Below are 25,891 nucleotides of genomic sequence, written 5' to 3' on the forward strand. Positions count from 1 at the left end.
CCTCTGGCGTCCAGATTTGGGGGAGAAGGCTCGGGGGCTGGCAGGTCTTGCCCCCTCAAGAGCCTCGGTGGGGCTAACGGCAGGGCTCTCCTCCCGGAGGCGAGAAATCCGAGAAGGAAGTGACACCTATCAGCTGGCCTGACAGTGGGGGCGCCCCATCCGGTCCCTCCCCCCACCCAGCGCCTGGAGCCACCACTGGGGATCTCGGGCCCCGGCTCAGATGGGGGCCCTCCAGGATGCCGAGAGGGGGCGACGGTGCGTGAGCCGCAAGGGATGTGAATTCTTAGCATAATTGGGACCTTCCACCCAGGCAAGGCCGGCGAAGTGTCTCCCTTTCCTCCCCGCGCTCCACTCCCACCCCAAAGACAGGTCCTCTCACCCTCGCTCAGCTACTTCACTAACTCTCAAGCCTTGCCGCAGACCCGTCTGAATCTTATCTACCCCCTCGCTTTTAGCTCCCGGCACACCAAGGCCCTTTGAACCGTCTCTCCACCCCAGCCTTGATCTTTGTCAGCCTAATTACATGTTTTGCTGATGGTTCTGTCTCCTGTGCATGGGGATAAGAGCCGCTAAGGCCACAGCTGGTGGAACTGGGTACCAGGGGGACTCCAGTCCTCACAATGCAGGTGCGGTGATGCCCATTTTGCAGAGAAAACAGGAAGGGTAGAAAACTGCAGAGTAGGGAGCTGGCCCAGATCTATGGCTTCCCAGAGGGTATTTTCCTCTTCTGTTCCTTAGTGAGGTTGGCCCGTCCTCTATCCTCATTGGTTGAACAAATCAGTCTCCGAAGACAAAGATGAAATTGATAAACAGGACCAGATAGTAATGGTGTGTGTGCACTTCACGCATGCGTGTGCAGGGGTGTGTGTGTGCCTTTGCCAAACCAAGGGCAAAGCCCAAGAATGCCACAGCCCAGAAGTAACACTGGGGTAGACCTAGCAGGAGTCACAATGCTGGTGTTAGTCATACCCTCTAACTCAGAACTCTGCTCATTAAGCTATAATTATGCACAGGGCCGTAGGAGATGCCCACAGATGGCTTCTCCCACGCTTCCCCTTGACCGGTTTTAGGGGCCCTATTATGTTTCTCATTATCATCCTAACTCCATCTGAGGGGCTGTCACAACCCTTGGGGTTACAGTCGCCAAGCTGAAGGTCCAGACAGCAATGCGCAATGATGATGATACTTGGCATTTGGAAACGCGCTTTGTTTTTCCAAACACTTTCACGTGTATCTCCTCGTGGCATCTCTGCTGGGGTCTTCCAGGTGGTTAGGAAAAGTTTCCCGAGTCTGTTTTAGGATGGAGGTCAGGTGCTTGGCACAAGGAGGAAGATGATCCCACCAGCACTGCTGGAATTGGGGAGCAGTGGGCCAGCAGAAACCAGCTTCCTGCTGGGAGAGATGGTTTAGCACAGTTGGGGTAAAGAACTCAAGCTGGTGTCAAACTGACCGAGCTGGCGACTTTCTGCTCACTACTCACCCTTGGTTTCCTTTTCGGTTACATGCGCCCAGTAATAAGAATCCATCTTGAATGGTTTTGCACCTGGTGGTGTGAGACCCCCCATTCATATGAGCTATTCTGGGCAGAGCATGGCCACGACAGTTTTGTTACACACCATCAGACATTTCCTGAGCACCTACTATGTGCGAATCCCTGGGGATATGGAGAGTGAGAAATGGAGGCCTAGTGCCAGAGGATGAGCTTACGGTGCAATGATTCTGTGTCCGGGGGGTTGTCTCCTGAGCGGGCGGTGGTGGGCATAGAGATGCCCCGACCCCACCGACACCCCCAAACCCCCAAACCCTCCCCACACAGCACACAGTGCCACCTCACAGCTGTGAGACCCACACTTCGGACCCAGCTCTGTGTTCCAACACTGTGTGAATCCCAGCAAGCCGTGTAGCCTCTTAGAACACAGGCTCATCTCTTGAGTGGGCATAGCAAGAATATTCCACGGGTGAGAATACATGTGATAAAAATATTTTCTGTGCTAATATTAGTAGATTTATTGTCTTCCTTAGGATTCTCTTTAGCTTTATAGGGCTTGGTCACTTGGGAGGACACTCTCCCGTTGCTCTTCTCAAGCCTGACATCAGCACAGGGCGTGATTTTTTGTTAATTCTGTGGCAGTCTTCCTCCACTCCAAAGTAGTCCACACCGACCAGGAATGTGCTGAGTAATCAAAGTGGGAGAGAAGGGGAGTTTGCAGCTAGGGACGCTGTAAACCTTCACCTCTATCTTCAGCATTACCCACGGCTACAGAAAGGAGTAGAGACGAAAACTGCTCTGGAAAGAAAATTCTGGCAAAGGATGTTGGGGGGAGAGTCCCTCCAGCATCTCTGGAATTGAGCACAGGAAACCCCGCCCTGAGGCCTCCCTTTCAGAAGTGGCCCAGAGAGGGAACCACAAGGAGGCCCTAAAATTATGCCATTCGGAAATTCTGACTCACTTGGCAGTGGGGGCTGTTTGTGCAACACACAAAATGTCTCCCAAAAAGTGAAATTTTTACTGCTCCTTCCCCGCGTCCCTTCCCTGCAGCCAGCATCTCCACCACCACCCATGGGGAAGCAGGGGCTGATTTAATAAGCCCGGGAAATGACTCAGGTCTGTTACACATTTGCCCTTGGTTGGCGATCTGAACGAGTCTTATTTTGCCAGGCTGGTTTTAGTTATTTGTTTGTGTGTTCAGTCCGCACGAGGAGCTTTGGACAAAATCTGGAGCGGCTCTCCTGGCTAATCCAAACCCCTTGTTGTATGAATGGGTAAACTGAGTCAAGACAGCAGCAAGGAGGGGCCCTGCCCAGGGCCCCAGGTGGTAATCGGTGTTCTGGAAACTGGTTTCCATTTCTCTGTCCCTAGCCTGGCTTCCCCCTTTGGTGGTGATTTAAATAAACACCACTGGCCACACTGTGATGAAAAGCTCACACTGGGGTGGCCATTTCTGGGGTCCCTCCTCAGAGAAGCCCTGATCTGGGTGCAGAGAGCTGGTTCTCATCCTGGCTCTGTTCCCAGCTTCTTCTTTCTCTGTTTTCTTTCTAGCCAGTTGTCCGAGGCTTATTCCGCCGGTTCCCACTCTGGTCCCATCATGTGCTTGTAGGGTGAGGGGCCCATCAGTCTGGTTTATTCTCAGAGTCAGTTGCTGTCCCCACCAGCAGCAGCAACCCCGTAACTGGGCAGGGGCACCCCTGCTGGAGGGCAATGAGTCATCTCAGGCCCTAAGCATGGACACCAGGGTGATTCAGGATATTGATCTAGATCCACGCATTGTGCCGAAAATAAAAATACAGAGCAGTCAGAAATACAGGCCTGGATCCTGGGATGCCTGGGTCCTAGTCCTGGTTAATTCTGCTAGTTATTAGTGAAATGAGAGAATCGGAAAAGATTAGCTCTCGATGACTCCTCCCAGTTTAAAAAAACCATGTGAATCCTGATGGTGTTAGACAATAATGTTGTTTAGCATGACTAAACACTGCTATTAATATGTCCCAAGGATTAAGTACTAATGGAAACAAAAATGTTAAGTACAATCGACAAACTTCCTTCCTAAAAAATAAAACCTTTCTAGAAGAGACTTGCCATATTTCTCCCATCAGTGGGCAACCCAGTCTATTCTTTCTGCTTCTGCTGGGAATGCCAAAAGTGGCTTTTTAAAAATTAAACACTTGTTTTAGAGACAATTATAGATTATGCGGTTGTGATAAATTACACGGAGGGTTCCCTGTACCTTTGGCCCAGTTTCCCCCGACAGTGATGTCTTGCAAAAACACACAGCAGGATACCATGACCAGGACATCGACAATGACACCATCAAAATGCAGGTGGGTCTTCCCCATCCTCCAAGGGTCCCACAAGCTGCTCCGAGTCCCTCTGTAACATCTGGCAACCATTAATCCATTGTCATTTCTACAACTTTGCCATTTCGAGTGGAGAGACCGCTGTTTGTCTAGCTTGTCTGCTTGTTGAAGGGCATCTGGTTGGTTTCCAGTTGGGGGCTATTGTCTCCCAATAGACGTTCACTGTGGGCACTTTTGCGTCTCTCCAAGTCTTCCCGTTCAGCATGTTAGCTGCTGGCTGTGGCACCCGTATGTGATGCCAGAGCACTAGATTTGTTCCTGCTTGTGTGTAGTGAGGCACTCACTCCAGCGGTGCTGATGTGTCCAGCGGTTACCCAGGACGGGGCTGTACGCTGTAGGAATCCAGTCAAAATAAATGACATGTTTCCTACGACCAGGGATCTCCTGTCTATCAACGATGCAGCATTAAGACTCAAACATTGAAATAACGCTGGAATCATAAGACAGCACTGCCTGTCATCAAATACTGGACTGCACGGTAGAGAACTGAACCTTAGAGGAATCTAGAAATGGGAGGCATGAAGGTCCAAGTGTTTGGGGGAAGGTGTTCTGGGTAGTAATGACAGTTAACATTGATTAATGCAGCATTAATGACCATGTGCCAAGCACTGCACTAAGCTTTTACTTATATTAACTCATTTAATCCTTTTCACCACCCTGCAAGGTAGCTACTATGACCTAATTTTACAAATGAAGGAACAGAGAGGGTGATGACTTGCCCATTGTCACACAGCTATGATGTGAGCGGGAACCAATCCAGGCATCCTGGCCTCAGGCTGCATTTAATCCCTAGGGCTTCTGCGAGTCTGGTAGCAATCGCGGAGGACCATCTCCTGGTTATGATGCCATCCCCGTCCACTTCTTAGGTTCTATTTTTACACGGAGTTATGTGAAGCTGAAATGTTCATCTCTGATCTCATTGGTGTGATGAGTTCCTTAGGGGTCAAGGTCATTGATGAAAAATTAATTGTACTTTGCAAAGAACTGCATGGGCTTTAGCAATAGGCAAGAAGCCTGCGTACACTCTGTGTGCGGGAGAGGGTGAGCACCGGCCTGGAGGTCTGCCCCATGTGTGTGGTGCGAGTGTGTAAACAGCAGGGCTGAGCACTCCGGTTGTGTTGAGTACCTGTGTACGCAGCGAGAAAAGCGTCAAAGTTCCAGCTTTATCCCGTAAAACACCCAGGGCTGGCTGAGTGCATTTCAGATCGTGAATGTGGCTTCATGTCTTCTGAATGACTGTAGCTGGAAGGCCACATCCACACTCACTCTCTCCATGGCTGCCCAACACGCCAGGGGTGTGGTTTCTGTTCAGTCACAGCGTTCCCTGCCGTTACAGCTTCCTCATCTTAGTTTAAATGAGAGGATATCCAGATGCCTGGGTGGCTCAGTTGGTTAAGCATCTGCCTTCAGGGACATCTGGGTGATTAAGCGGCTGCCTTTGGCTCAGGTCATGATCCCAAGGTCCTGGGATTGTGTCCCATGCTGGGCTCCCTGCTCAGCAGGGAGCCTGCTTCTCCTTCACACTCTGCCTGCTGCTCCCCCTCCTTGTGCTCCTGCTCTCTCTCTCTCTCTCCCCCACCCTGGCAAATGAATAAACATCTTAAAAACAAACAAACAAACAAACAAACAACCATCTGCCTTCAGCCCAGGTCATGGTCGCAGGATCCTGGGATCGAGTCCCACATCGGGCTCCCTGCTCAGCGGGGAGTCTGCTTCTCCCTCTCCCTCTGTTGCTCCCCCTGCTTGTGCTTGCTCCCCCTTAAAAAAAAAATAAACGACAGGATTCCAGCAACCTGGCTTATTTGTGTGTTTTTGTTCTGAAACCTAAATGCAGCCTTGAGAGTGTTGACTGCTGGCCCTAGGGTGGGTGGGCAGAGCGAAAAGCTCATTGGGTGAGACCCTTCGGACCAGGACCTGGGGTTATCTCTGGGTTCTGCCCCCTCCAGCCGGCGGAGCCGGGTGCTTCCCCCCACCACCCTGTGTCTCTACATAGAAAGTGGGGACAGTTTCACCCTGCTGTCCCTGTAGGAGCTGTCCCCGCAGGAGGTGTCCCCGGGATAAGGACAACAAGCACGGGCTAGAAGCCCACTCGGTGAGAATGTCTGCTCCTGTGGGAAATTGGATCCTGCCGTTGCGATGCTTGCAGACACAACTGCAGGACCCGCGCCAACTCGGAAGAGGCGGTGAGTGAGGAAGACTTCTCCCCGGAGGAGGAAGGGGAGCCTTTATTCTTTTGCTCCCTGGAGACGTGTTTTTGGAAACCGGCTGTGCTGTGCTCTGCTTGCTTTGGGCAGGCTCGGCAGTCCTGGGCACGCTGTGTGATAGGCAGTGTGCCCAGGAAGCCAGGAGGCCTCGGAGCTCTGCCTGGAGGGTGGCAGAATCTGGGCAGGGCATTGGGGGGGCGGGGGGCCCTCCAGCATCATGCCAGCAGGTGGGGCTCTGCTCTCTGGGGAAGCCCGTACTTGGGGCGCAGTGCTCCAGCCACAGGGGCTTGCGGCTAACAGGTCCCTGGTCTGACGGACACCTGCTGCTCTTGAGGACGGTTCTTGATGGCCCAAGATGAGTCCCCAGCAGAGGGAGACCCTTTCCCTGCAAGAACCTCACCCACAACGCGTTAGAATCTTGCCACAAACGGCTGAGTCCAGACACATGGATCCGGTGTTTCCAGACAGACGGCTGCATGTCCCTGCTGTGGCAGGAGCTGTTCCTGGCCCGGGATTTTAAAGAACTTTCATCTTCGATTTCTCCTTTGATATTGTAGAGTTGGCACGCGGAGAAGGATGGCAAGGCCGTGCACCGCCTCCAGGCTAGCTGAAAAGCCTTGCTCAGCAGAGAGAAGCAGCCTAGTGGACAGGCGGGAGAGAAGGCAGCACACATGTCTCGGTGTCCTTGGGTGTTTGAAAGGTCCTTGCTGGCAGGACGCCTGGGGAGTCAAGGCTGTTCACCATCCGCACTGAAATGTTGGCTTGTTTGTGTCTCTTCTGAATGCAGCAGCAGGACTGGACCCAGTGTGCTTGGCTTTCAGATCCTGGGTTTGCACACAGACGCAGAGGTGATGGCCAGAAGCACCTTCCACCACCACTGTCCTGGGTCTTTCATGTTCCAGAGACCCTAGGAGGTCCAAGGAACATCCTGATTGCTTCGGCCCACGACCAGGCTTCACTCAGTGGCCCGATCGTCCGGGCGACACTCGGGTCCTTTCTGGCCTCTCCTCCTACCTCCTCCCAGTCCCATGGCCTGTCCTTCCCTAACTGCACACGTTCTCCGGGTTCTCCTGTTGTTCCTTTTCTCGCTCTCCCTGCCCAGATCTATAGCCCAGACCTGTAGAGGCAACAATCTGAGTGTAATGTGCCCCCGTTTTTTATTTTAAGATTTTATTTATTTAAGATAGAGTGAGAAAGAGAGCACAAGCGGGGGGAGAGGAGGAGGCAGGCTCCCCACTGGGCGGGCTCGATTCCCAGGACACTGGGGTCATGACATGAGCCAAAGGCAGACGATTCACAGACTGAGCCACCCAGGTGTCCTGTGACCCCATATTTTAGGTACAATCTAATGATTTCGATGCCCTCAACATGTCCGAAAGCAATTCACGACTCGCCCTTCCTTCCCCGTCCCCCTTCTCCCTTGTATCCCGAGCCTTAGCAAGAAGAACCCACCAGCCGCCACGCCAGAATCCTGGGGATAAGCCTGAGTCCCCACCTTTGCTTCCCAGCCAGCTCCCCACCTCCAGCCGGGCACCAGATGCCGCCAGTCCCAAGGGAAGCCACCATGGGTGCCCTCTGCCCATCCGAGTCCCTGCCCGGCCCCCCTCTGCCACTCTGCCCCCCACCAACCTTGCTAAATGTGCCTGCCGGGGTAGCTCTCCCAAGCTCTGCAGCTCACGCTCTCTCTGTGACCTTCTTCCACCCTGGGGAGGAGAACCCGAGGCCCTCAGCTGTGTCCACATGCCATCCTCTCTCCGGAGCGTGCGTGCGCCTCGGAGCCTCTGCCCTGGATTGTCCTTCCCTTTCAAACAGCCGCCCTTCACCTTGTTTTCGACATAGTTTGAGCACCGTCCAGTCCCCTCTACAAGCTCTCTCCGGCCCCCGAGGCACGGACTTGCTGTGCTGTTTTCTTGCATCTGTCCCCACCATAGGACCGTGAGGCCCTTGGGAGCGGGAGTGCCTCATTGCACCCTGTGTTCCCCTTAGCGTCCGTGCTGGAATGTGTCTTCGCGTCCTGTGGTATCTGTGGTTGGGGTAAGAGTTTTGGGCAATCTGGGATTTCGGAGATACTGTCCCTTATTGCTTACAGTGCTACAGGCTCTTCTCTCGAGAATGATGCCCAGAGCACATACTAAGTGCCCGGTATAGGGCTAAGGACCAGGGGCAAAATAATGAATTCTGTCGGCCTAAAACCTGATGGTCTAGTGGGAGTAGGGAGGAAAAAAAAAAATAAAACTGTGATCCCTACAAAATGTCTGAAGGGCTTGGCTCCCAGCAGCAGGGAAGTAGGGTTGTGCTGTAAGACGCGCAGTGATGTTCTTCGATGCGTTTAAGGGCACGTTCCAGATTGCACGCCACAGCAGCGTTTAGATGTGGTACGGACGGCTGTCTCCAGGCCTGGTGCTGGCTGAGCTCTCTCAAACCCAACATGCGGTTCACTGTTTGCAAAGATCCAACCATATGCCAGTAACATTCAGCCCCTCCCCATCTAATTAAACTTCGTATTTCTAAGGGGCTTACCATGAACTAATAGGCGGTACCTAATAGAAGTCGGATAATATTGTTTATCTGGCATAATGATGGAGGAAAGTATTCCTTTGAAGTTTTTTTTTGTTTGTTTGTTTGAGAGAGAGGAGAGAGAGCGAGCAGGAGAGCACGCACACAGAGGGAGAGGGAGAGAGAGAATCCCAAGCCGACTCCCGGCCTAATGCAGAGCCGGACAGAGGGCCTGGGTCCCGGATGGTGAGATCATGACCTGAGCCAAAACTGAGAGCCAGACACTTAACTAACTGAGCCACCTAGGGACCCCTGAAGTTTATTATTATTTTAAGATTTTATTTATTTATTTGAAAGAGAGAGAGAGAATGAGAGGGGAGAAGGTCAGAGACAGAAGCAGACTCCCCATGGAGCTGGGAGCCCGATGTGGGACTCGGGGAACATGACCTGAGCCGAAGGCAGTTGCTTAACCAACTGAGCCACCCAGGCTGGCCCGTGAAGTTTATTTTTTAACACACCCCTTTAATGAAGCCATGTGTGTGTGATCTGCCTAGGCAATTGGGTCTATGTTGTTTCCCTGACTTCCTAACCAAAGCCTGTGGAATATTGTTCTTCTCTTGGTGACTTGGAATTATTTTAGGAGGCTCTAAAGCCCAAGGCATAGTGACATGTGATGGCCGTTGGCCCGCTTACATCAAATGCTTCCAGAATGCTGCTTTACCAAATACAAACAACAAAACCAGACAAAACCAAACCAGACCCCAGAGTCCGCTTCTACTTTTGTACAATCTCCAGGTAACCTGGTAGCCCCTGCTTCTTCCTGCCCCTACTGTTAGCCTTTTGAGCTTACGGCTCATGCGTCGTGACTGTCATGATAGAGAAGTCAGCAAGCTAGTCCTTCCCTAGAGCAAGAGGGGGCCTTGGAGGACGGAGGGACTCTGCCTGGAAGCTGGCAAGCGGATGGCTTCCCAGACGCTGCGTGCGTGGACCGAGGACCGACCGAGTGGCGGGCGCCCGCCGCCCTGGCTTCCCAAGTAGACCAGCGCCCCCTACCGGCCCGGCCGGGAAAGGCCGACACTCGGGAAGTGCTCCGGGTTTCTCGAAAGACAATGATCTTTAAGAACACATGTTTTACTTTTGCACATGAGCAAAAGTCCCTTCAAGTAAAAAGATACTATTGCCCCTGTCCCCGGCCAGCAGGATGGGTGAACTATCACAGGGCAGCAGCTGCGTGGGATGAAGGGAGACGAACCCACAGGAGTCTCTCTCATCCCCAACGGGTTGTACCAGAAACTCAGTGCTTCCTAGACAGAGGTCCCTGCAGAAGAGAAGGCCATGTGGCTGCAGATCTGCGGGGGGGGGGGGGGGGGGGGGGGGGGGCTGAAATACGCTCACAGTGTCCTCAAGGCTTCTCACACACACAATTCTCTTGATCCCCCAATTTTTGTAAATTTCTTCCTTTTTTCTTTTACAGAGTATAATTGGTTTATAACATAGTCTTTTATGAAAACTCTCCAACTCCAGCTTACAGAAATTTGATATCAATTAATTATATCTCAGTAGGCTACACTCTTAGAAAGTATAAAGTTAGAATTAACAAAAGGGATTTTTCTGGCCATAAAGGAAAAAAAAATTCTCTAACTTTTCTCTGTAAAGGAAAACAAACAGTTAAAGTCTCCTCCCATTTCCAACCCCTGCCACGGGCCCCCTCCCCCTCCCTTTCTCCGATAAACTGGGGTGATTTCCCTTCCTTAGCTGATGGATTGTTGCAGAAGGCTGGAGCAAAGAAGCCCCACGTTGGCAAGATTTAATTGAGAGCATGAAATTATTCAGACTCAAAGGCTGAAGTACAAAGTGAAATTCTGATGCATCCTCAAGAGTATTTATGGCCTTGGAAATACATCTTAGCAATCATTCAAAAGAAAACAATGAAGCTTTTCTAAATGTTCCTCTGGCTGCAAACCCTGGGTGATCATCAGAGGAAGACCTTCTGCGAACAGATAAATCTCATAACAGGTTTGACACGCAACACTGGCTGCTTGCTTTTCACACCCTAGGGTCCACGGACCTTCTCAGAAGCTGCTGGAATAGAGTAACAGTTTGTGCTCTGGAAACTACCTCCTGGCAAACAAACAAACAACACCCCACATAATGCAAAACATAAAAATTTCATTAAACAGACAGTTGAGGAAAAATCAACAATCATTCTATCACTTCTAATCAAGTCTTCACATGGTTCCTGATTACCATTTATTTCTTAGTATTACCTTTGAGGAGGTTATGATTTGGGTTCTTTTCCTCTGAATAAAATGAAGTTTTCAATAAAGCATAGTGCAGCCCATGCCTGATTTTAAAAGCCTACAGCAGAGTTCGGGCCTGTAGAAAAGCAGCATGGGGACCAAGGACCACAAAACTTCCGAAGTGAAAAGCTATGTTGATCCCTACCCCCTGCCAAAGGATTTTTGGACTGAAATTGTGGCCATTTTAGTTTCACAGAGTCTACAAATCACATCTGTATCTCCCAGATACACATGCGGCAAAGATAATTCAGGAATATTTGACTTTCTTCAGGGCTTGCTGATGATACTATGATTCAGCAAGGGGGAAAAACAAAGTGCTTTGAAGGCAACAAAACACATAGAGGAACCCAAAGGGCTCTAGTCTGCCAAAAAAGATGTTATAAACAAATGCTGGAGAGAACATAATTTGGGAACCACTGGAGTTAAATGAAGGGTTCAAGGGAGTTCATGTACAAGAATACATGCTATGCCGTACATGCAAGAAAAAGATGGTATTATCTGGGGGGGGGGTAACTGTTTGGGAGCAGAATGGAGTACAAATACCTTTCCTAAAACCCTGCAGCCCTCATAGAAAGATATCTTGGAATAGACAAAACCTTTTGCAGATGTCACAAACACAATTTTCCCAAACCCCAGGAGGGAAAGATAGGAGGGGTGGAAAATCTCCAAGAGAAGGAACTTTTAAGTCTAAGCGATGTCAGCCCTAGAACCCAGGCCTCACACATCTGCCGTCCAAATCCCAGGACAGAATCGGGGGCTGCTGTGGCATCCAGGCTTCTCAGAAATGCTGCTTCAAAGAATCTGCTTCCTCCTGGATCTCCCAAGGTCTGTTCTAAACTCAGCGAACCCAATTCACAGCACACCATGTTTCTCTTTTCACCCAGACGACGAGAGCTGGACCAATGGAAGGGGGCCCTAATGAGGCCAGCCTTCCTGTCTCTAGGCGGAGCCCCCCAGCCGTGGGTCAGAGATTAGCACAACTGAAGCCACTCCCATGGCCAGAGCAGGATTTAGAAAACCAGCTGTCTGGTTAGATAGAGGGAGAGTGAGCACCCAAAAGGCATTTCTATCTTGGCACAAGGGATTGGCAAAAATGCTCTCAAAAGGCTGGGCATTGCCTGGGTTTCTCACACGTTTCACTATTCTTAGGGGAGCTGGGGAATCGAGCTAATTCCATGACTGGTGATGCTATAAAGTTACTGGATGATAGCCAAACACGCCGAGAAAGGGTTCAGGTTCCAGCTCATGTCTGTGGAACTGTGGGTCTCAAATGCTATTTTAACTCAGGGATGTTGGGTGGTTCAACCCCCTGTGGAGTCCAAGCAGCCACTTCTCTGTTAAAATGACTCTTCTAGAATGCTCCCGCTGGCTTGGGCCGCCCATGTCTGCAGCACATGTGCTAGGCACAGAAACACACCCTCTTTGCAGGAATGAAGCAGGGACTGTAATACTGAGGTCAGCGTACAGACACAAATAATGTGGGTGTTCAAATAATGGTCGTCTTAGGCTCAACAACCTTGACTCTTCTTTGAGGGCTGTTATATAGAAGAAATGAGCTCACATTTGTAAGGTTTTTAACCACAGGTTTCATGGTGAATTTGCCTTCGGAGGGGTGGGTAGAGAGATTCTTCCAAATATAGTAAAACATTATCTATAAATAAGCACAGGGAGAAAAACATTTTAGGATGCTTGAGTCAGCATGTTTATACACGGCATGGTTATTGAGTTTGCGGTCTAATTACACTTTGTGACCCAAATCCCAGGATTCAGCGAAGTTCCTGTGTTCTTCCCACCCGTACCTTCTCACTAATGTCCAGGTGGGAGACCCACAAACTGATAGAGATTACTGACTTATGTGTTCAAAACACCCAAACACTTGGGAGTGTAAGTGCAGATCTCTGACAACTGCTTAAGAAGTCTATTTTTATCATGTTTCCATTACAGAATTTTTTTCTCTTTTAATCCTGGCATAGTTAACTTAGTGTTATATTAGGTTCAGGTATGCATTATACTGATTCAGTTACAATAAAAATTATAGAGAATCCTCAAAACTGAAATGCCAAATTATACACAAGAGTTTGATGCTTTGAGAGAAATATTTTGAACACCATTTTTTTCCACGTCTTTATTTATTTATAAGATTTTATTTATTTATTTAGAGTGTGATGAGCAGGGGGAGGGGCAGAGAGAGAATCTCCAGCAGACTTCCGTGGAGCGGGACAGAGGTCTTGGTCTGATGACCCTGAGCTCAGGACCCCCGCGGAAATCAAGAGTCGGATGCCACCCACGTGCTTTCAATCACCATGTCTGATGCCAATACTCCGAGGGTGGCTTTGAGATTAAAGGCAGAAAGGAATGTGTTCAACATACATAGTATTTTATATTTGTGGATGCTTTAGTAAAAACTTAAAATTTAGGGGGCACCTGGGTGGCTCAGTGGGTTAAAGCCTCTGCCTTCGGCTCAGGTCATGATCCCAGGGTCCTGGGATCAAGCCCCATATTGGGCTCTCTGTTCAGCGGGGAGCCTGCTTCCTCCTCTCTTTTAGCCTGCCTCTCTGCCTACTTGTGATCTCTGTCAAATAAATAAATAAAATCTTTAAAAACAAAACAAACAAAACAAAAAAAGCCCTTAAAATGTAGGTCTACAGTTTTCATGTCTTTGGTTTAGCTACCTGATTTGTCCTCCTGCCTTTGATCTTGCCATCAACGCTGCCCACTGAGCTTTCTGAAGGGGCACAGACATGCTTTCCCATATCCTAAGGTCTCACTCATGTTCTTGGGCTCTACGGCACACGGGAAGTCGACTTACTGTAGGTTTGAAGAACACAGGCTCTGTACTGTTCCTGCTCCAGGTTTACTTGTAACCTTTAACAGCAGCTCTGTTCGCCATTGAATAAATAATGTGTGATGACTAAGAAAGACAACTATGCTTCCAAGGCACTGTTACACACCAGGGAAGGGACAGTTTACTCCCCGTCGCTGGCCCACGACTCTGCCTTCGGGAAGTCTGTGAGCTCTTCTCTCTATTCCACTCAATACAGAAACAGATCAGTTTAGAGCAGGAAACAAACTGTTTGAGATTTTCCGGGATTATCAACATTTATTTAAAAAACCAAACAAACACACCCAAACTTACTACAACATAAGCCTGAGTACAAGTGAGGTGATTTGGGAAGTAATCTCTTCTCTAACGTGAGTGCCCCAGGCCAGGTCTTCTGCAACTAGGCCTGGGCTTCAGCACCCCCACACTTCCTACACATTCCTGTTCAGGACACTTGTTCCTCTGATTTACCTGGAATCCATGAATCTGGGGGAGAAAAAAGAAAACATTCTGTAAGGGGCTGATTAATTTTGGGTCCCCCATGAGAAAACAATCACACATCCACAACATCAATGTGGCTGAAATAAACAAGTCACTGAGGAGCACTTCTGAGTAGCATCTTGAATTTATTCCCTGTTACTAAGGTTCAACTTTCATGCTGAATGAGTATTTCCAAGAGTACTTGCTAACAGCACTCCGGCTCATTTTCTGGTTTTAAATTTGAGAACCTCCAGAACAGAAGCAGGTCACCTTCAGCAACAATTAAAAAAAAAAAAAAATTTTTTTTTTTAATTTAAGTAATTTGTAGCAGTACTTAGTGTCCAACAGAAACCACTCCGTCTGTTAAACAATATCTCGACTGCGAGGCTTCTCTTACTGTCGGTGGATAGATAACGACACGGCAGAGTCATTATCACCGTGGCAACAGTACCCAGGACTATCCGAGGAAAATTGCACATAGAACCGCTGGCCCTTGAGCAGTCATGCCTCAGCTTCCTCCGGAGTATGCTTTCTCTGCAGGTCTGGTGTGCCCCAGGGTACCACCAACCCTGCGCGGCTCCAAGACCACAGATGGTGCACGGGTTTCGCCGGAGTCCCGGGCTTCCGGAACCCCTCATTCCACCAGCAGGCACACGTGCCTCGTCCCAACCACCGCTGTCCGCGGTGAGGATGCGGCAGTGAGTTCACTCCAGTGCCTGGGAGGGAAATCAGTAAGCCAGAGAATGAAGGCATGCCCAGGGGCCATGCGTAAACGGGGAACGGAGGAAGCAGCGAGCCCTCTTCTGCACCCGCTTCGAGGTCCCGCCGCTGACTACCGGCTCCGGGCATCCCGCGCTGGCACCGTGCCCGGCGCGCAGCAGCAGCCCAGGAAACCTCTGTCCCGCGAACCAACTCCCTCTTAGCTCCCGGTTCAACAAAGCTTTCCTGGGCCTTAGGCTCCAAGGACTTAAGAGGCCTGCAAAGCCCACGACCTGCAAAGCCCACGAAAGGGACCCGAACGGGACCCGGAGGGGATCACGCACACGAGGGCACCTCACACACTTTCAAGGTAATAGTTCTTCTGGAGAAATAACCGAGCGGTGGAGACGGGAGCCCTGGGGCCGGGTGTGGGCCTCTGCTGCCACGCGGGCTGCGGGAACGACGGACGGCCGGGACACGCGGCCCCCGCCTCGAACCGGGAGTCGCGGCCGCGAGAACCTGGCCCCGGCCCGTCCCCACCACGAACGGCCGCTTTCGGCCACGGCCTTACGGAGGCACCGGGATCGCTCACCTAGGCTGGGAAAGGCGGACCGGACCGGCTCCAGCCCCGTCGCCATCCCAGACGCTGGAACCAGCCGCCCGGCTACCGCGTTGCCACGGCAACTCAACTACCGCCTACACCGGAACCGGAATCACCGCCTGGATGTGACCCCTTCCCGGCGTTCCCCGGAACGCCGAAACCCGCCCACTGCCTTCCCTAGTCATCCGGGAGTATCCCAGCAGGCCCATCTACCGTCGGAGGAAGTCGTCTTCCCCCTGGTTTCGCCTCTCCTTGCCTCGGAGCGTGACGCTGATGGACATTCACTCTCTCCAATCAACTGACAAAGCGACAGGCAGCGACCAATAGGAAGGCCGTAGGGTGCGGCTCTGCGTTAAGGACGGCCTCCAATCTGTCGGGGGCCGGCCGAGCCACATGATTGGTAGAATCGAGTAAAGTGCGGGCTAGCATTTTCCAATCATGTGGAGCAGCTCGGAGCCGGCCCAATGAGATCCTCCGGGGGGCGGGCCGGGCTGCCGCGGGCCGGGGGAAGGGTGGGGGGGTGGGGGGCGAGCCGAGGGCCCGGGCCGTCGAGGGCTCCGGCTAGCGTGTGGGGATGAGTGGGTCCCTGGGCCGGGTGGCGGCGGCTCTGCTCCGCTGGGGGCGCGGCGCGGGCGGCGGCGGCCTGCGGGGCCCTGGCGTGCGGGCGGCGGGCTCGGGCGGCGGCGGGAGCGGCTCGGCGGAGCAACTGGACGCGCTGGTGAAGAAGGACAAGGTGGTGGTCTTCCTCAAGGGGACCCCGGAGCAGCCCCAGTGCGGCTTCAGCAACGCGGTGGTGCAGATCCTCCGGCTGCACGGCGTCCGCGACTACGCGGCCTACAACGTGCTGGACGACCCCCAGCTCCGGCAAGGTCAGGGTCCGCCGGGTGGGGGGCGACGGGCCGAGGCCGCTCGGCGGGGCGGGGCTGGGCGGCGCGGGCTCAGTCTGGGGGTTCGAGGGGGGTCGGGGCACCGGCTCCTGCGCCGTGTCCGGGGTCGGGTAGGGGCATCGTTGACTTGAAGTGGGTCTTGAGGATCCGGGCATCTGGTACTCTTGTCAGCGTGGACACTGGGGAAGTTCTAGCGGTTCCGCGGTCCCCACGCGGAGCCGAGAGAGGCCTTTGGGGGCCCGATCGCTCAGGCTCGGTCCGAGGAGAGTGGTGGGGAAAGCGGGGCCTGGAGGGATCCTGTAAGAACCACTAGAAGGCAGGCACTTTGGGGGACACGTTGAGTGAGTCGGCCTGTCTCTTGGTGCTGTTGATGGTAGAGGCAGGGCCGGAGCTGCCCTTGTCAGAGGCGGTGGGGTCAGAGGCTAGCCTGGTGCCTCAGGGCCGCGGGTGTCAGGAGCTATCCTGTGTTGCTACAAGGAGCGGGTAGACACAGCTTTTGGACTCGTCTTCGTTGGGATCACTTGGCGTGGAAGGAAAAGGCATGGACTTTATTTTTAGATCCTTGAGGCCAGGGAGGGATTTGTGGGGGTCTAGGGCTTGGAGAGAGAGGCCTGTGCGGAGAGGGATGAGGAATGACCCTTGGGCCCCAGCTAACTCCAGCGTGGATCTCAGGGAACCTGGGGCCAATCAGGGTGTGTGGCCAGATGGCAACAGGTCCCTGACAGCTAATAGAACCTTTTCTGCGGAACAGTGCCAGGAGCCTTGTAAGTATCTCAGTGGGGGAGGAGGACGGGCCAGTGGAGGACATAGATCTCCTTGGCCAGGGCCCGTGGTCAGAGTTGGTGGAGAAATGGGGAGGCCGTGCCTGCGCTTCCTGGAGGGTGGCTTAGTATCCTGCATTCCAGTTAGAGACCTCCAGTAGGGGTCCTGGCATCTCTCTGAGCCCTGCTGTTCTTTAGTTACAGAGTTCTGAAAACAGTTTTACCGGGCACCAGGTTCCCTGTTATTCTACACGCAGAATTCTAGAGTTTGTTATTATGTACTTAGGACTGTTATTCTGCAGTTGAAACGATCAGTCCTAGTCCTCCCTCCTTGACCAGACAGGCTGGTGTGGAGGTCAGACTTGGGGCTTGGAATCCCGCCGCAGCCAGTCAGCCGGGCAACCCTAAGCAGGTCCCATTACTGCATTTTTTTCGGTAATGGGACGATAATGAAACCAAACTTGACAAAGGTTTGATGAGGAAGGGAGAGAGAGGGAGGGAGAGAGAAAGTAAATCTTTTTAGAAAGTGCCCATCATTTTATCCGGAACACAGAAGGGACCCACTCAGCAGGAGGTATTTTATCATTGGGACTTAATGGTTCACAGAGGAAGTATATTTTCCGCAGATTAATTCCTGGAAAACTCTCGGTTTGGATGGGTGGAAACTAGGAGGACGGAAGGCAGGTTACCGTGACCCGCTCTGTGTGATGTTACCCTGTAGGAGCCTCGTGGTCCTTGTTAGTTTGCCTGCTAGAGTGTCACTGGCTGCTCGCTGCTTGGGGCACTGGCGCCCAGGCCTTGGGCTGTGTTTTTCGTACAAGGTGGGGGGGTGGGGGATGGCCGCAGTCTTCACCCAGCGGTGGCTGCTCTGCTTCAAAGATAAGAGAGGAGAAACTACTCTGCAGTCTTTCAGCAGGGACCTTGCCACGGGGCAGGCTAGGAGGGCTGTTAATAAAAAGTCATGTCTTTGATAGCTTGCTTAGTATAAGGTTTTGAGGGTCTTTGGTTTGTGGTTTCTATTCTGTTTATTTTTATCTTTTGTAAATTTATTTATTTATTTATTTAAGAGAGGGAGCGCAGAGGGGAGGGACAGGGGAAATTAGAACTGGAACGGTTTTTCGGGGGACACAATTCAACTCATAACACCAGTCTTTTTAAAGATTTATTTATTTATTTATGAGAGAGAGAGAGAGAGCGCGTGCAGGAGCGTGCATGTGCAGTGAGGAGGGGGCAGAGAGAGAGGGGGAGAGAGAATTCTCAAGTAGACCCCCCCCCCCATCTGAGTGAGCAGCCACACTCAGGGCTCGATCCCTGAGATCGCGACCTGAGCAGTTGGTCAACCGACGGAGCCACCCAGGTGCCCTGTGTTTCCCGTTTCACCTAACTGGAGATGGGGTGTCCTGGAGTGTAGGAAGAAAGTAGGAGCAGAAGTAAGCAGGTTTACACGTAGCGCTGAGGTTCCCGTCTCGTATTTCAGGCTCACATGCCGGTGTTCAAGCAACAGCAACAAAAATTTAGCCCTTAAATTTTTTGAGCGTTGAGTTTCATCATTTTTATTCCTAGTTTGTTTCATACCAGATTATTATCTTGGTCAATAAATGTGTTGCGTATATATTGGACATTAACACACACCTCTTTTGTGGCTTGGAACAATAAGCATGCATGCCAGTACTAACCCTCAGACTGGGGCAGGGTGATGTGAGCTCGTTCCCGCGGTGTGGATGAGTTTAGTCAGGGTAAGACTCGCTAAAAACACAAACACTCTTCATCTCTTTGCTCCCTGCACCCTTGAGTTTTACAGAGAGAAGCTGACAGGCTGTCTGATGCTTGCTTTTGCTAGCCACAGATACATCTGTGCACCTTTCCCAGAGCCAAGGTCACTGCTTGTAACTAGAGGGGCTCCTGCAAAACTGCCTTGCCTTTTCTCTTGTGCCAGAGCTTTACAAAGGGCCCAGAGCCCAGGGAACACCCGCAGAAGCTGTCTTCCTGCTCTGGGGGCCGGGTCCCTGAAGTGTGATGCGGAGACAGCTTGGCCGGTGACCCAGGGAGCAGAGACGAGTGTGAGGTCTTCCTCAGGTCTTTTCTTTCTCCAGCTGACCTGGAAGAACACAGAAGGTGGCCACAGAAGGACCGGGTCCCGTGGACAGGTGTCAGCATACCCTAATCCTGGTCTAACAAAGAATCTCTTTCATTTCCTGTTGTAAACCTGACATGCTCATTGAAGAAACTTGGAAACGCTGAAGGCAATAAAGGGAAATTACCTGTAATTCTATATCCACCATTATTAACATTTGGATCTAGTTTCTAATCTTTTATTTTTTAAAACTGCATTTGAGATCAGGCATGTCTGGGCATAGTATTTTGCCCTCACGAAAGGAGGGAACTTGTCTTATGCCACTGCCTGAGGACCCTGTATATTGCTTATGCAGAGCAAGCTTTCAGTGATTCCTTTTTTAAAGCTTTAATTTATTAAAAAAAAAAAAGCTTTTATTTATTTATGTTGAGAGAGAGGGAGCACTCGTGCGCATGTGCATGAGTAGGGGGAGGGGCAGAGGGAAAGAGAATCCTAAGCAGGTTCCTTGCCCAGTGCAGAGTCTGATGCAGGGCTTGATCCCAGGACCCCAAGATGTTGACCTGAGCTGAAACCAAGAGTCAGACACTTAACCAGTGGGACGCTTAACTGAGTCACGCAGATGCCCCTCAGTGAATGTTTTAATGAATAAGTAAATCCTTCTTTTATATATACCTCTTTTAAACTCTGTCCCATGCTCTTAAAAACATAAACACTGTGAAATTTCTGCCTGTTCACATCATCTGTAGAATGAATAGCCATTATCCTATTGTCGACTGTTTAAGTATTTGAAACTATGCTGAGCATCAGGGAGTTTAAGCAACAGAAACAAATCTGTGACACTGGCAAATGTTAGAAGTCACATTAACAAGTGGTGTTTCTGGGCTCGTGTGGCAGATGTGTCATACACCACAAATGAGAGTATAAAAAGGAACCAGCACATCAGAGGAGTCACTGTCAGTACCGGGTCAAGTTGAAGGTGAACATGGCTGAAGACCCAGCTGCTTCACTCCTGGGCACACAGTCTGGAGTGGGGGTTGACAGACTTCCTTTGTAAAGGGCCAGAGAGGAAATACTTCAGTCTGTGTGGACCGCACAGTCTCCATGGCACGGATTCTGCTCTGCTACGGTGGCGTGAAAGCGGTTGTAACAGTACCTGACAGGTGGGTGTGGCCGAGTCCCAATAAAACTTTATTTAAAAAAATAGGAAGTGGACCACAGATGGCCCAAACGCCATAGTTTGCCACCCTTTTCTCCAGAGAGGAAGCCCCTGCGTTTGAGTTAGAAGACAGATAAAAGGATATTCATTGACATGTTGCTTGGAATAAAGAAAAATTAGCAAGAGGGGGTCTTGGTCTCTTAGCAGACTGGATAAACAAACTGAGGTGTAAAGCCGCATGCTGGGAAACGAAATTGTGGCTAAAACAAGCTGGATCTAGATGTTCTCCATGTGACTGAGTCCCAGAGAATGCAGTGTTTAGTCATGAGGTAAATTGCAAAAAAAGTAACTATGGTACAATGCTGTTTGTGTTAAAGGTGTGAGACGGTCCCCCGTGTCCTGGATACACGTGCAGTGTGAGTGTGGTTCGTGGGCAAGGGTGACTTGCAGCCACAGGCCAGAGGCCATCTCTGTTGGTCTAGAACCCGGCCTTCGGACTCGTAGAAACCTGGACGGAAATCCAGGCTCCACCACTTGCCAGCGCCGTGACTTTGGTCAGATAACCTCCCTGAGCCTTGGTTTCATCTGTAAAACAGAGAAAATTATGCAGTCCCTGTCGGATTTTTGCAAAGGTTAAGTGAGGCTATGTGTGTAAAATTCTTAGAGAGTATGAAATTCAGTAACCCTTAGCTCAGCACAGGGGTGTTCTCGTGCCGCCTGGCTGCAGGATTGGTATTTGTTTCTGCCTTCGTCCCCATTGTGTGTATTTCTCAGAGGAGCGGGACGGAAGGATGGCGTACGGGACATCACGGTGGACAGAATCTGCGCTGGTACCTGGAATTGGGGGAGTTTAACCCCATCACCAGTTAGACCTCATCTCATCTTCGCGGTAAATCCGGAAGTAGTTATTCCCACTTCACAGGCAGGGAAACTGAGGCGAAGAGAGTAGCAGATTGATCTGACACTGCATTCATTTACAGGCTGGCAGGCCACAGCCCGCTGACTCTGTTCTCTCTGGCACTGGCCCCTGGCGGGTCTGCCTCTCCCTTACTCTTAGCTCAGATAATCTCCTGTGGTGCTGTCATTCTCTCTAGGAAGCCAGAGGAGGCCCTGTGACGTGCCCGAGGCAGAGTTGATCTGCATCAGGTTCCCGAGCTGCTCCTCCGGTGAAAATCTTCCAGGGAAAAAGGAGAACCGTAATTGTGGTGCTCCTGTCCTTTGTTGTCCAAACTGGGAACGAAGTCTAATATTCTGAAACATGATGCATTTTGAAAAATCCCTTTTGAAAGCTCTGGAAGGGAACTTTCTAATACCCGTATTTTTCCCTGCACTCTGGTTGGATCCTCCGGAATATTCATTTTTTTAGTGGGGCAGTAGGTGCCTGTAGAACTGATTTTATAAGACCGCCTCCTTCCTTACTCCCAATTTCTAGTGTCACCCCGTTATATAACTTTGCAGTCAATATTTTTTGTCCCAAATTGAATCGTCACTTGTTATCTGTAAAATATGATTACCATTAAAATCCATTCTTGGATACGATTTCCTAATTTTTCAGAGTTTCTCTCTCTGATTCTGAGTTATTTGGAGTGAAATTTGGAAGAGCTGTCATTGTATGTTACAGTTCTTGAAAATGAAAAAGCAAGAGAAGTTAGCCATGTTGAAACGATTACATATGAATTGATGGGATTCATTTTTCATTTTCAACTTAGGAACAGTGGTCTTTTATTCTTGGAAGTTACTTGCTTTGTGCTATAGGAATCACTTGAATATTTCTTTAAATATTCAAACCTGTAATCAGACCTTTAAAAATAGAAAATAGTATATTTTCAAGATGCCAGAGCTCTTTGCCTTGATATCAGCTGCCTATAACGCTTGTTCCCCTAAAACCAAAGAAGCAGGGGCACTGGGGTGGCTCAGTGGTTTAAAGCCTCTGCCTCCGGCTCAGGTCATGGTCTCAAGGTCCTGGGATCGAGCCCCACATCAGGCTCTCTGCTCAGCGGGGAGCCTGCTTCTCCCTCTCTCTCTGCCTGCCCCTCTGCCTGCTTGTGATCTCTGCCTGTCAAATAAATAAATTTAAAAATATAAAAATAAAAATAAAACCAAAGAAGCAGGGAAGTTTAATTTGATAAACTATCTGCTAGTTGGCACCTTAGCCACTGTCACATGCCATCGTGGGCTCTGAGGCCAGGTTCTCCTGAGTTCTTGAAATACAAATTATTAGGCAAGAGAGCATGGCCCTAGGATCTGGAAGGTGTCTGTCTCCCTCGCACATGGCTGTGTTGTGTCCCATGTTCAGGTTGATTGGAAAGCCTACTTGTTTGGTAGTTTTAATGGTGACCGTTGATTCCGGTGACGTGTCCTCTTCCCTCTAGTCTGGACATGTGATCTGTAGTGATGTGCTGCCTAAATGAATGAGACAAGCCTAAAGCTTTGAGTGAGTGTGGGACTGTAAACATGATTGATGAGAGCAAAGTATTCAACTTTGCAGAGATTTTAAAAAATGACTTTTTAGGATTGGATGTATGTGGTTGGAGTGAACCTCAGATGGCAAATTTATTTTCATTTTTGGTGTGTCTCATAAATTTGCTGTGTTTCCTTTAAGCAGTCACTGAAAGAATCATATTCGTTGTCTTGGAAGGCTTAACACAACGTATTACTAATTGGAAAAGATCCAGATAGAAAATCATGCACATAAAGGGTTTATGCACACAATATAGAAGATATTTAAGAAAGTTTCCAAGAATTATGACTTCTATGCTGAGTCATCTGTGTTGCACCAAATATCAGAATTCAAGATAAAAACTTGAATTCATTGAGAAATTCTAGTAAATCTAGGTATTTGGTACTATAAGGGCATTCTAATGGTTAATGGAATTTTCCCTTTTTTAGTAACCCCCGTACCTCTAGCTGATTTATTTATTTATTTTTAAAGACATCCAAAGTGGCTTAGAAGTGTCCTTTTCTGGGGGTGTAGTGTACAGCATGATGACTGTAGTTACTAATACTGTATTGCACATTTGAAAGTTTTTGAGAAACTAGATCTCAAAAGTTCTCATCACAGGAGGAGATCTTTGTAACTGCCTATGGTCACGGATGGTAACGAGATTTACTGTGCTGATCAGTTTGTAATATATACAGATATCAAGTCGTCATGTTGTAGACCTGAAATGTTACGATGCCATATGTCAATTACACCTCAAAAAAAAAACAAGTTAAAAAAGCAGTACGTTTTTTGGGCCCTATGATATTGTAACCCTTTCTCGGTAGAGGAAGTCTGGAGGAGAAAGATAAAGCCCTCTGTGGGGGGCCTTCTCTGGTGCTCTGTTTAGAAAGTCACTATTTCTTTTAAGAAGGTAGTGACTTTTAAAAGAGAAGAAAACATTATTATCTTAGGACTTGTGATATGAGTCAAATGGCTGATTTTATTTGGAAAACCAGTGATCATAAGTGATAGGATATCAAAGACCAGTTTTGGTATTTTTAGTTTATTTACACAAAACCCACCAATTGAATGATTTTTAATATGCATAGTGTTGTGTTTTGTTTGAAGAATCTTTTGACTTTTCTGTTTTATTTTGTCTGCTCATTTTGCCCTTTTAAAAATACCTTCCTATCTATAGAAGTATAAAAATAGCAACTGTGGTCTATAGCGGTTAATTCTCCTACGCCATGCTTTTGCTCAGCCTCTCTTTATAGCACCAACACAGGTGTTTTATGGATGGATGGATTTTTAAAAGCGTATCTCATCTGTAGGAAGGAGGTAGAAGAACACGAAGAAAGAATAATCTTTTGTCTTAAGCCTGAAACCGCATTTTACTTCCTCCTATCTTCTTAAGACCATCAGCCTTATGGTTTGGAACTGAACAGAGTGGTCGCCCGGTTGGGGGTTCTAGGAGGTGCCACATCTCTGTGTGTCCTCACAACTGTTCGCACGGTTCTTGAGGTTGTTGTCCTTGAGGACAGGGAGGGGTCTCTCTCACCCCGTGGCCCAGGACATGGGCATTAGCCGGGCTTTGGGCCTTTCCTTGCTTTGACTCAGTGACTGTGAATTCTGGGCCGAGCCCCATCAGCCTGCCCCACGGAGAGCCCGTCCGAGGGGTTGAAGAGGGTGAAGGCTGCAGGCTGCCCTAGGAAAGAGATTGTTCTTTGGGCAAAAGGATTATTAAAAATAAAAATATTATTAAAAATAAAACCCAGTGATGCAGCATCTTGGTTCCCCAACCCAGACGGGCACAAGAAGCCTGAGTGAGGCCTGCCTTGCTTGGCAGACTTCCCGGGATGGACCCACATTAGACGGTCTATTTGGAAAGGAAGTCATAGTGCTGAAGTTTTGTTGCACGGAATCCCTGACTGCAGAGGAAGGGGGACCAGGGCATCCACCGGTCGGGTTCTCTGCCCTCGGTCCCTGTTCACTGTCTGTCCTCTCTCCGGGGAGAGCCTCACCTCCCCGATGCCAGGAGAACGGTGCGAGGTGGGGGTGGAAACAGGCGGACAGTTGAGTGACTTGGGGCGACCTCACAGTTGGTGATCGGAAACGGTAGGGTTTACATAGCGATCCAGTTTTCACTAAAGCTCCCACTCCGTGGCCGACATATGGTTCCCCGAGGATGGGAGGGGACGCGGTGGGGGACCCCGGGAGGAAACGGATTGCACCATGCACAGTTCAGCTCCGAGCACCTAAGTGACGCCTGAGTGTTCTTCCCTGCAGGCATTAAGGACTACTCCAACTGGCCCACCATCCCGCAGGTGTACCTGGACGGCGAGTTCGTGGGCGGCTGTGACATCCTCCTGCAGATGCACCAAAATGGGGACCTGGTGGAGGAACTGAAAAAGCTGGGGATCCGCTCAGCCCTTTTGGATGAAAAGAAAGACCAAGACTCAAAGTGAGGGCGGCCCGGGGCCTCCCAGTGCGGCAGGGGGCTGTGGGCGCTGAGAGCCGCTGCCAGCAAAGCCTTACCGAGTCTGCTGTTCACTCTCTGGATGGCCGCTGCTTGCACGGGTCCCCATGCTTGTCAGCAGTCGGGGGGTTTTGTTGTGTCTGGGGTTTGGGCTGCAAATATTTGATTGTGAACATAATTATAACCACTGCACTATAATAATTCACTGTTGTATTATGATATTGTTGTCAGCAAAATCTGTTCTCATATTGTCATCTGCTCTTTGCGTGATTCAGAAGTAAAACCAGGAGTTTTTAAATCATCATTATTCATGAATCCTCTGCAAATGTGTCAGTCGGCAAAGATAATACCCACCCCCCAATTTTTCGTAGCTTCTTCTGTTAAGAAAAATGATGGCCAAGGAAGAAGATGTGGGAGCTGGGGTGCTGTTTTTTAAAAATAAACTGTCAACTGAGGGATACTGTGTGCGAGTTGTTAATTCTGAGTGGTGGTAAGTCGGTCCCTCAGTCTCCTCCGGCTGCTGTGACAGAATACCACGGACTGGCTGGCTTGTAAACAACACATGTTTACTTCTTCAAGTTCTGGACGTCGGAAGTCCAAGCTCAAGGCTCCAGCAGATTAGGTCTCTGGTTCGTAGGCTCCTCTTCTCCCTGTGTCCT

The 25,891-nt window shown here is 50.0% G+C and overlaps 1 protein-coding gene and 1 non-coding gene across 2 annotated transcripts; one reads left to right on the plus strand and one right to left on the minus strand.

The window, feature by feature from the left end:
* Positions 1-14,476: 14,476 nt before the first annotated feature.
* LOC123390579 lies at positions 14,477-14,750 on the minus strand. The gene has a single exon (XR_006605126.1).
* A 1,225-nt stretch (positions 14,751-15,975) lies between these two features.
* Positions 15,976-25,687, plus strand: GLRX5 (glutaredoxin 5). The gene is made up of 2 exons (XM_004754870.3): positions 15,976-16,325; positions 25,043-25,687. The coding sequence occupies exons 1-2, from the start codon at positions 16,031-16,033 to the stop codon at positions 25,219-25,221; spliced, it is 474 nt and encodes a 157-aa protein (XP_004754927.3). The 5' UTR covers positions 15,976-16,030; the 3' UTR covers positions 25,222-25,687.
* Positions 25,688-25,891: the final 204 nt, after the last annotated feature.

The sequence above is a fragment of the Mustela putorius genome, unplaced genomic scaffold (assembly GCF_011764305.1).
Source record: "Mustela putorius furo isolate JIRA1106 unplaced genomic scaffold, ASM1176430v1.1 tig00000129_pilon_pilon_pilon, whole genome shotgun sequence".
Taxonomy (NCBI): Eukaryota; Metazoa; Chordata; class Mammalia; order Carnivora; family Mustelidae; genus Mustela; species Mustela putorius.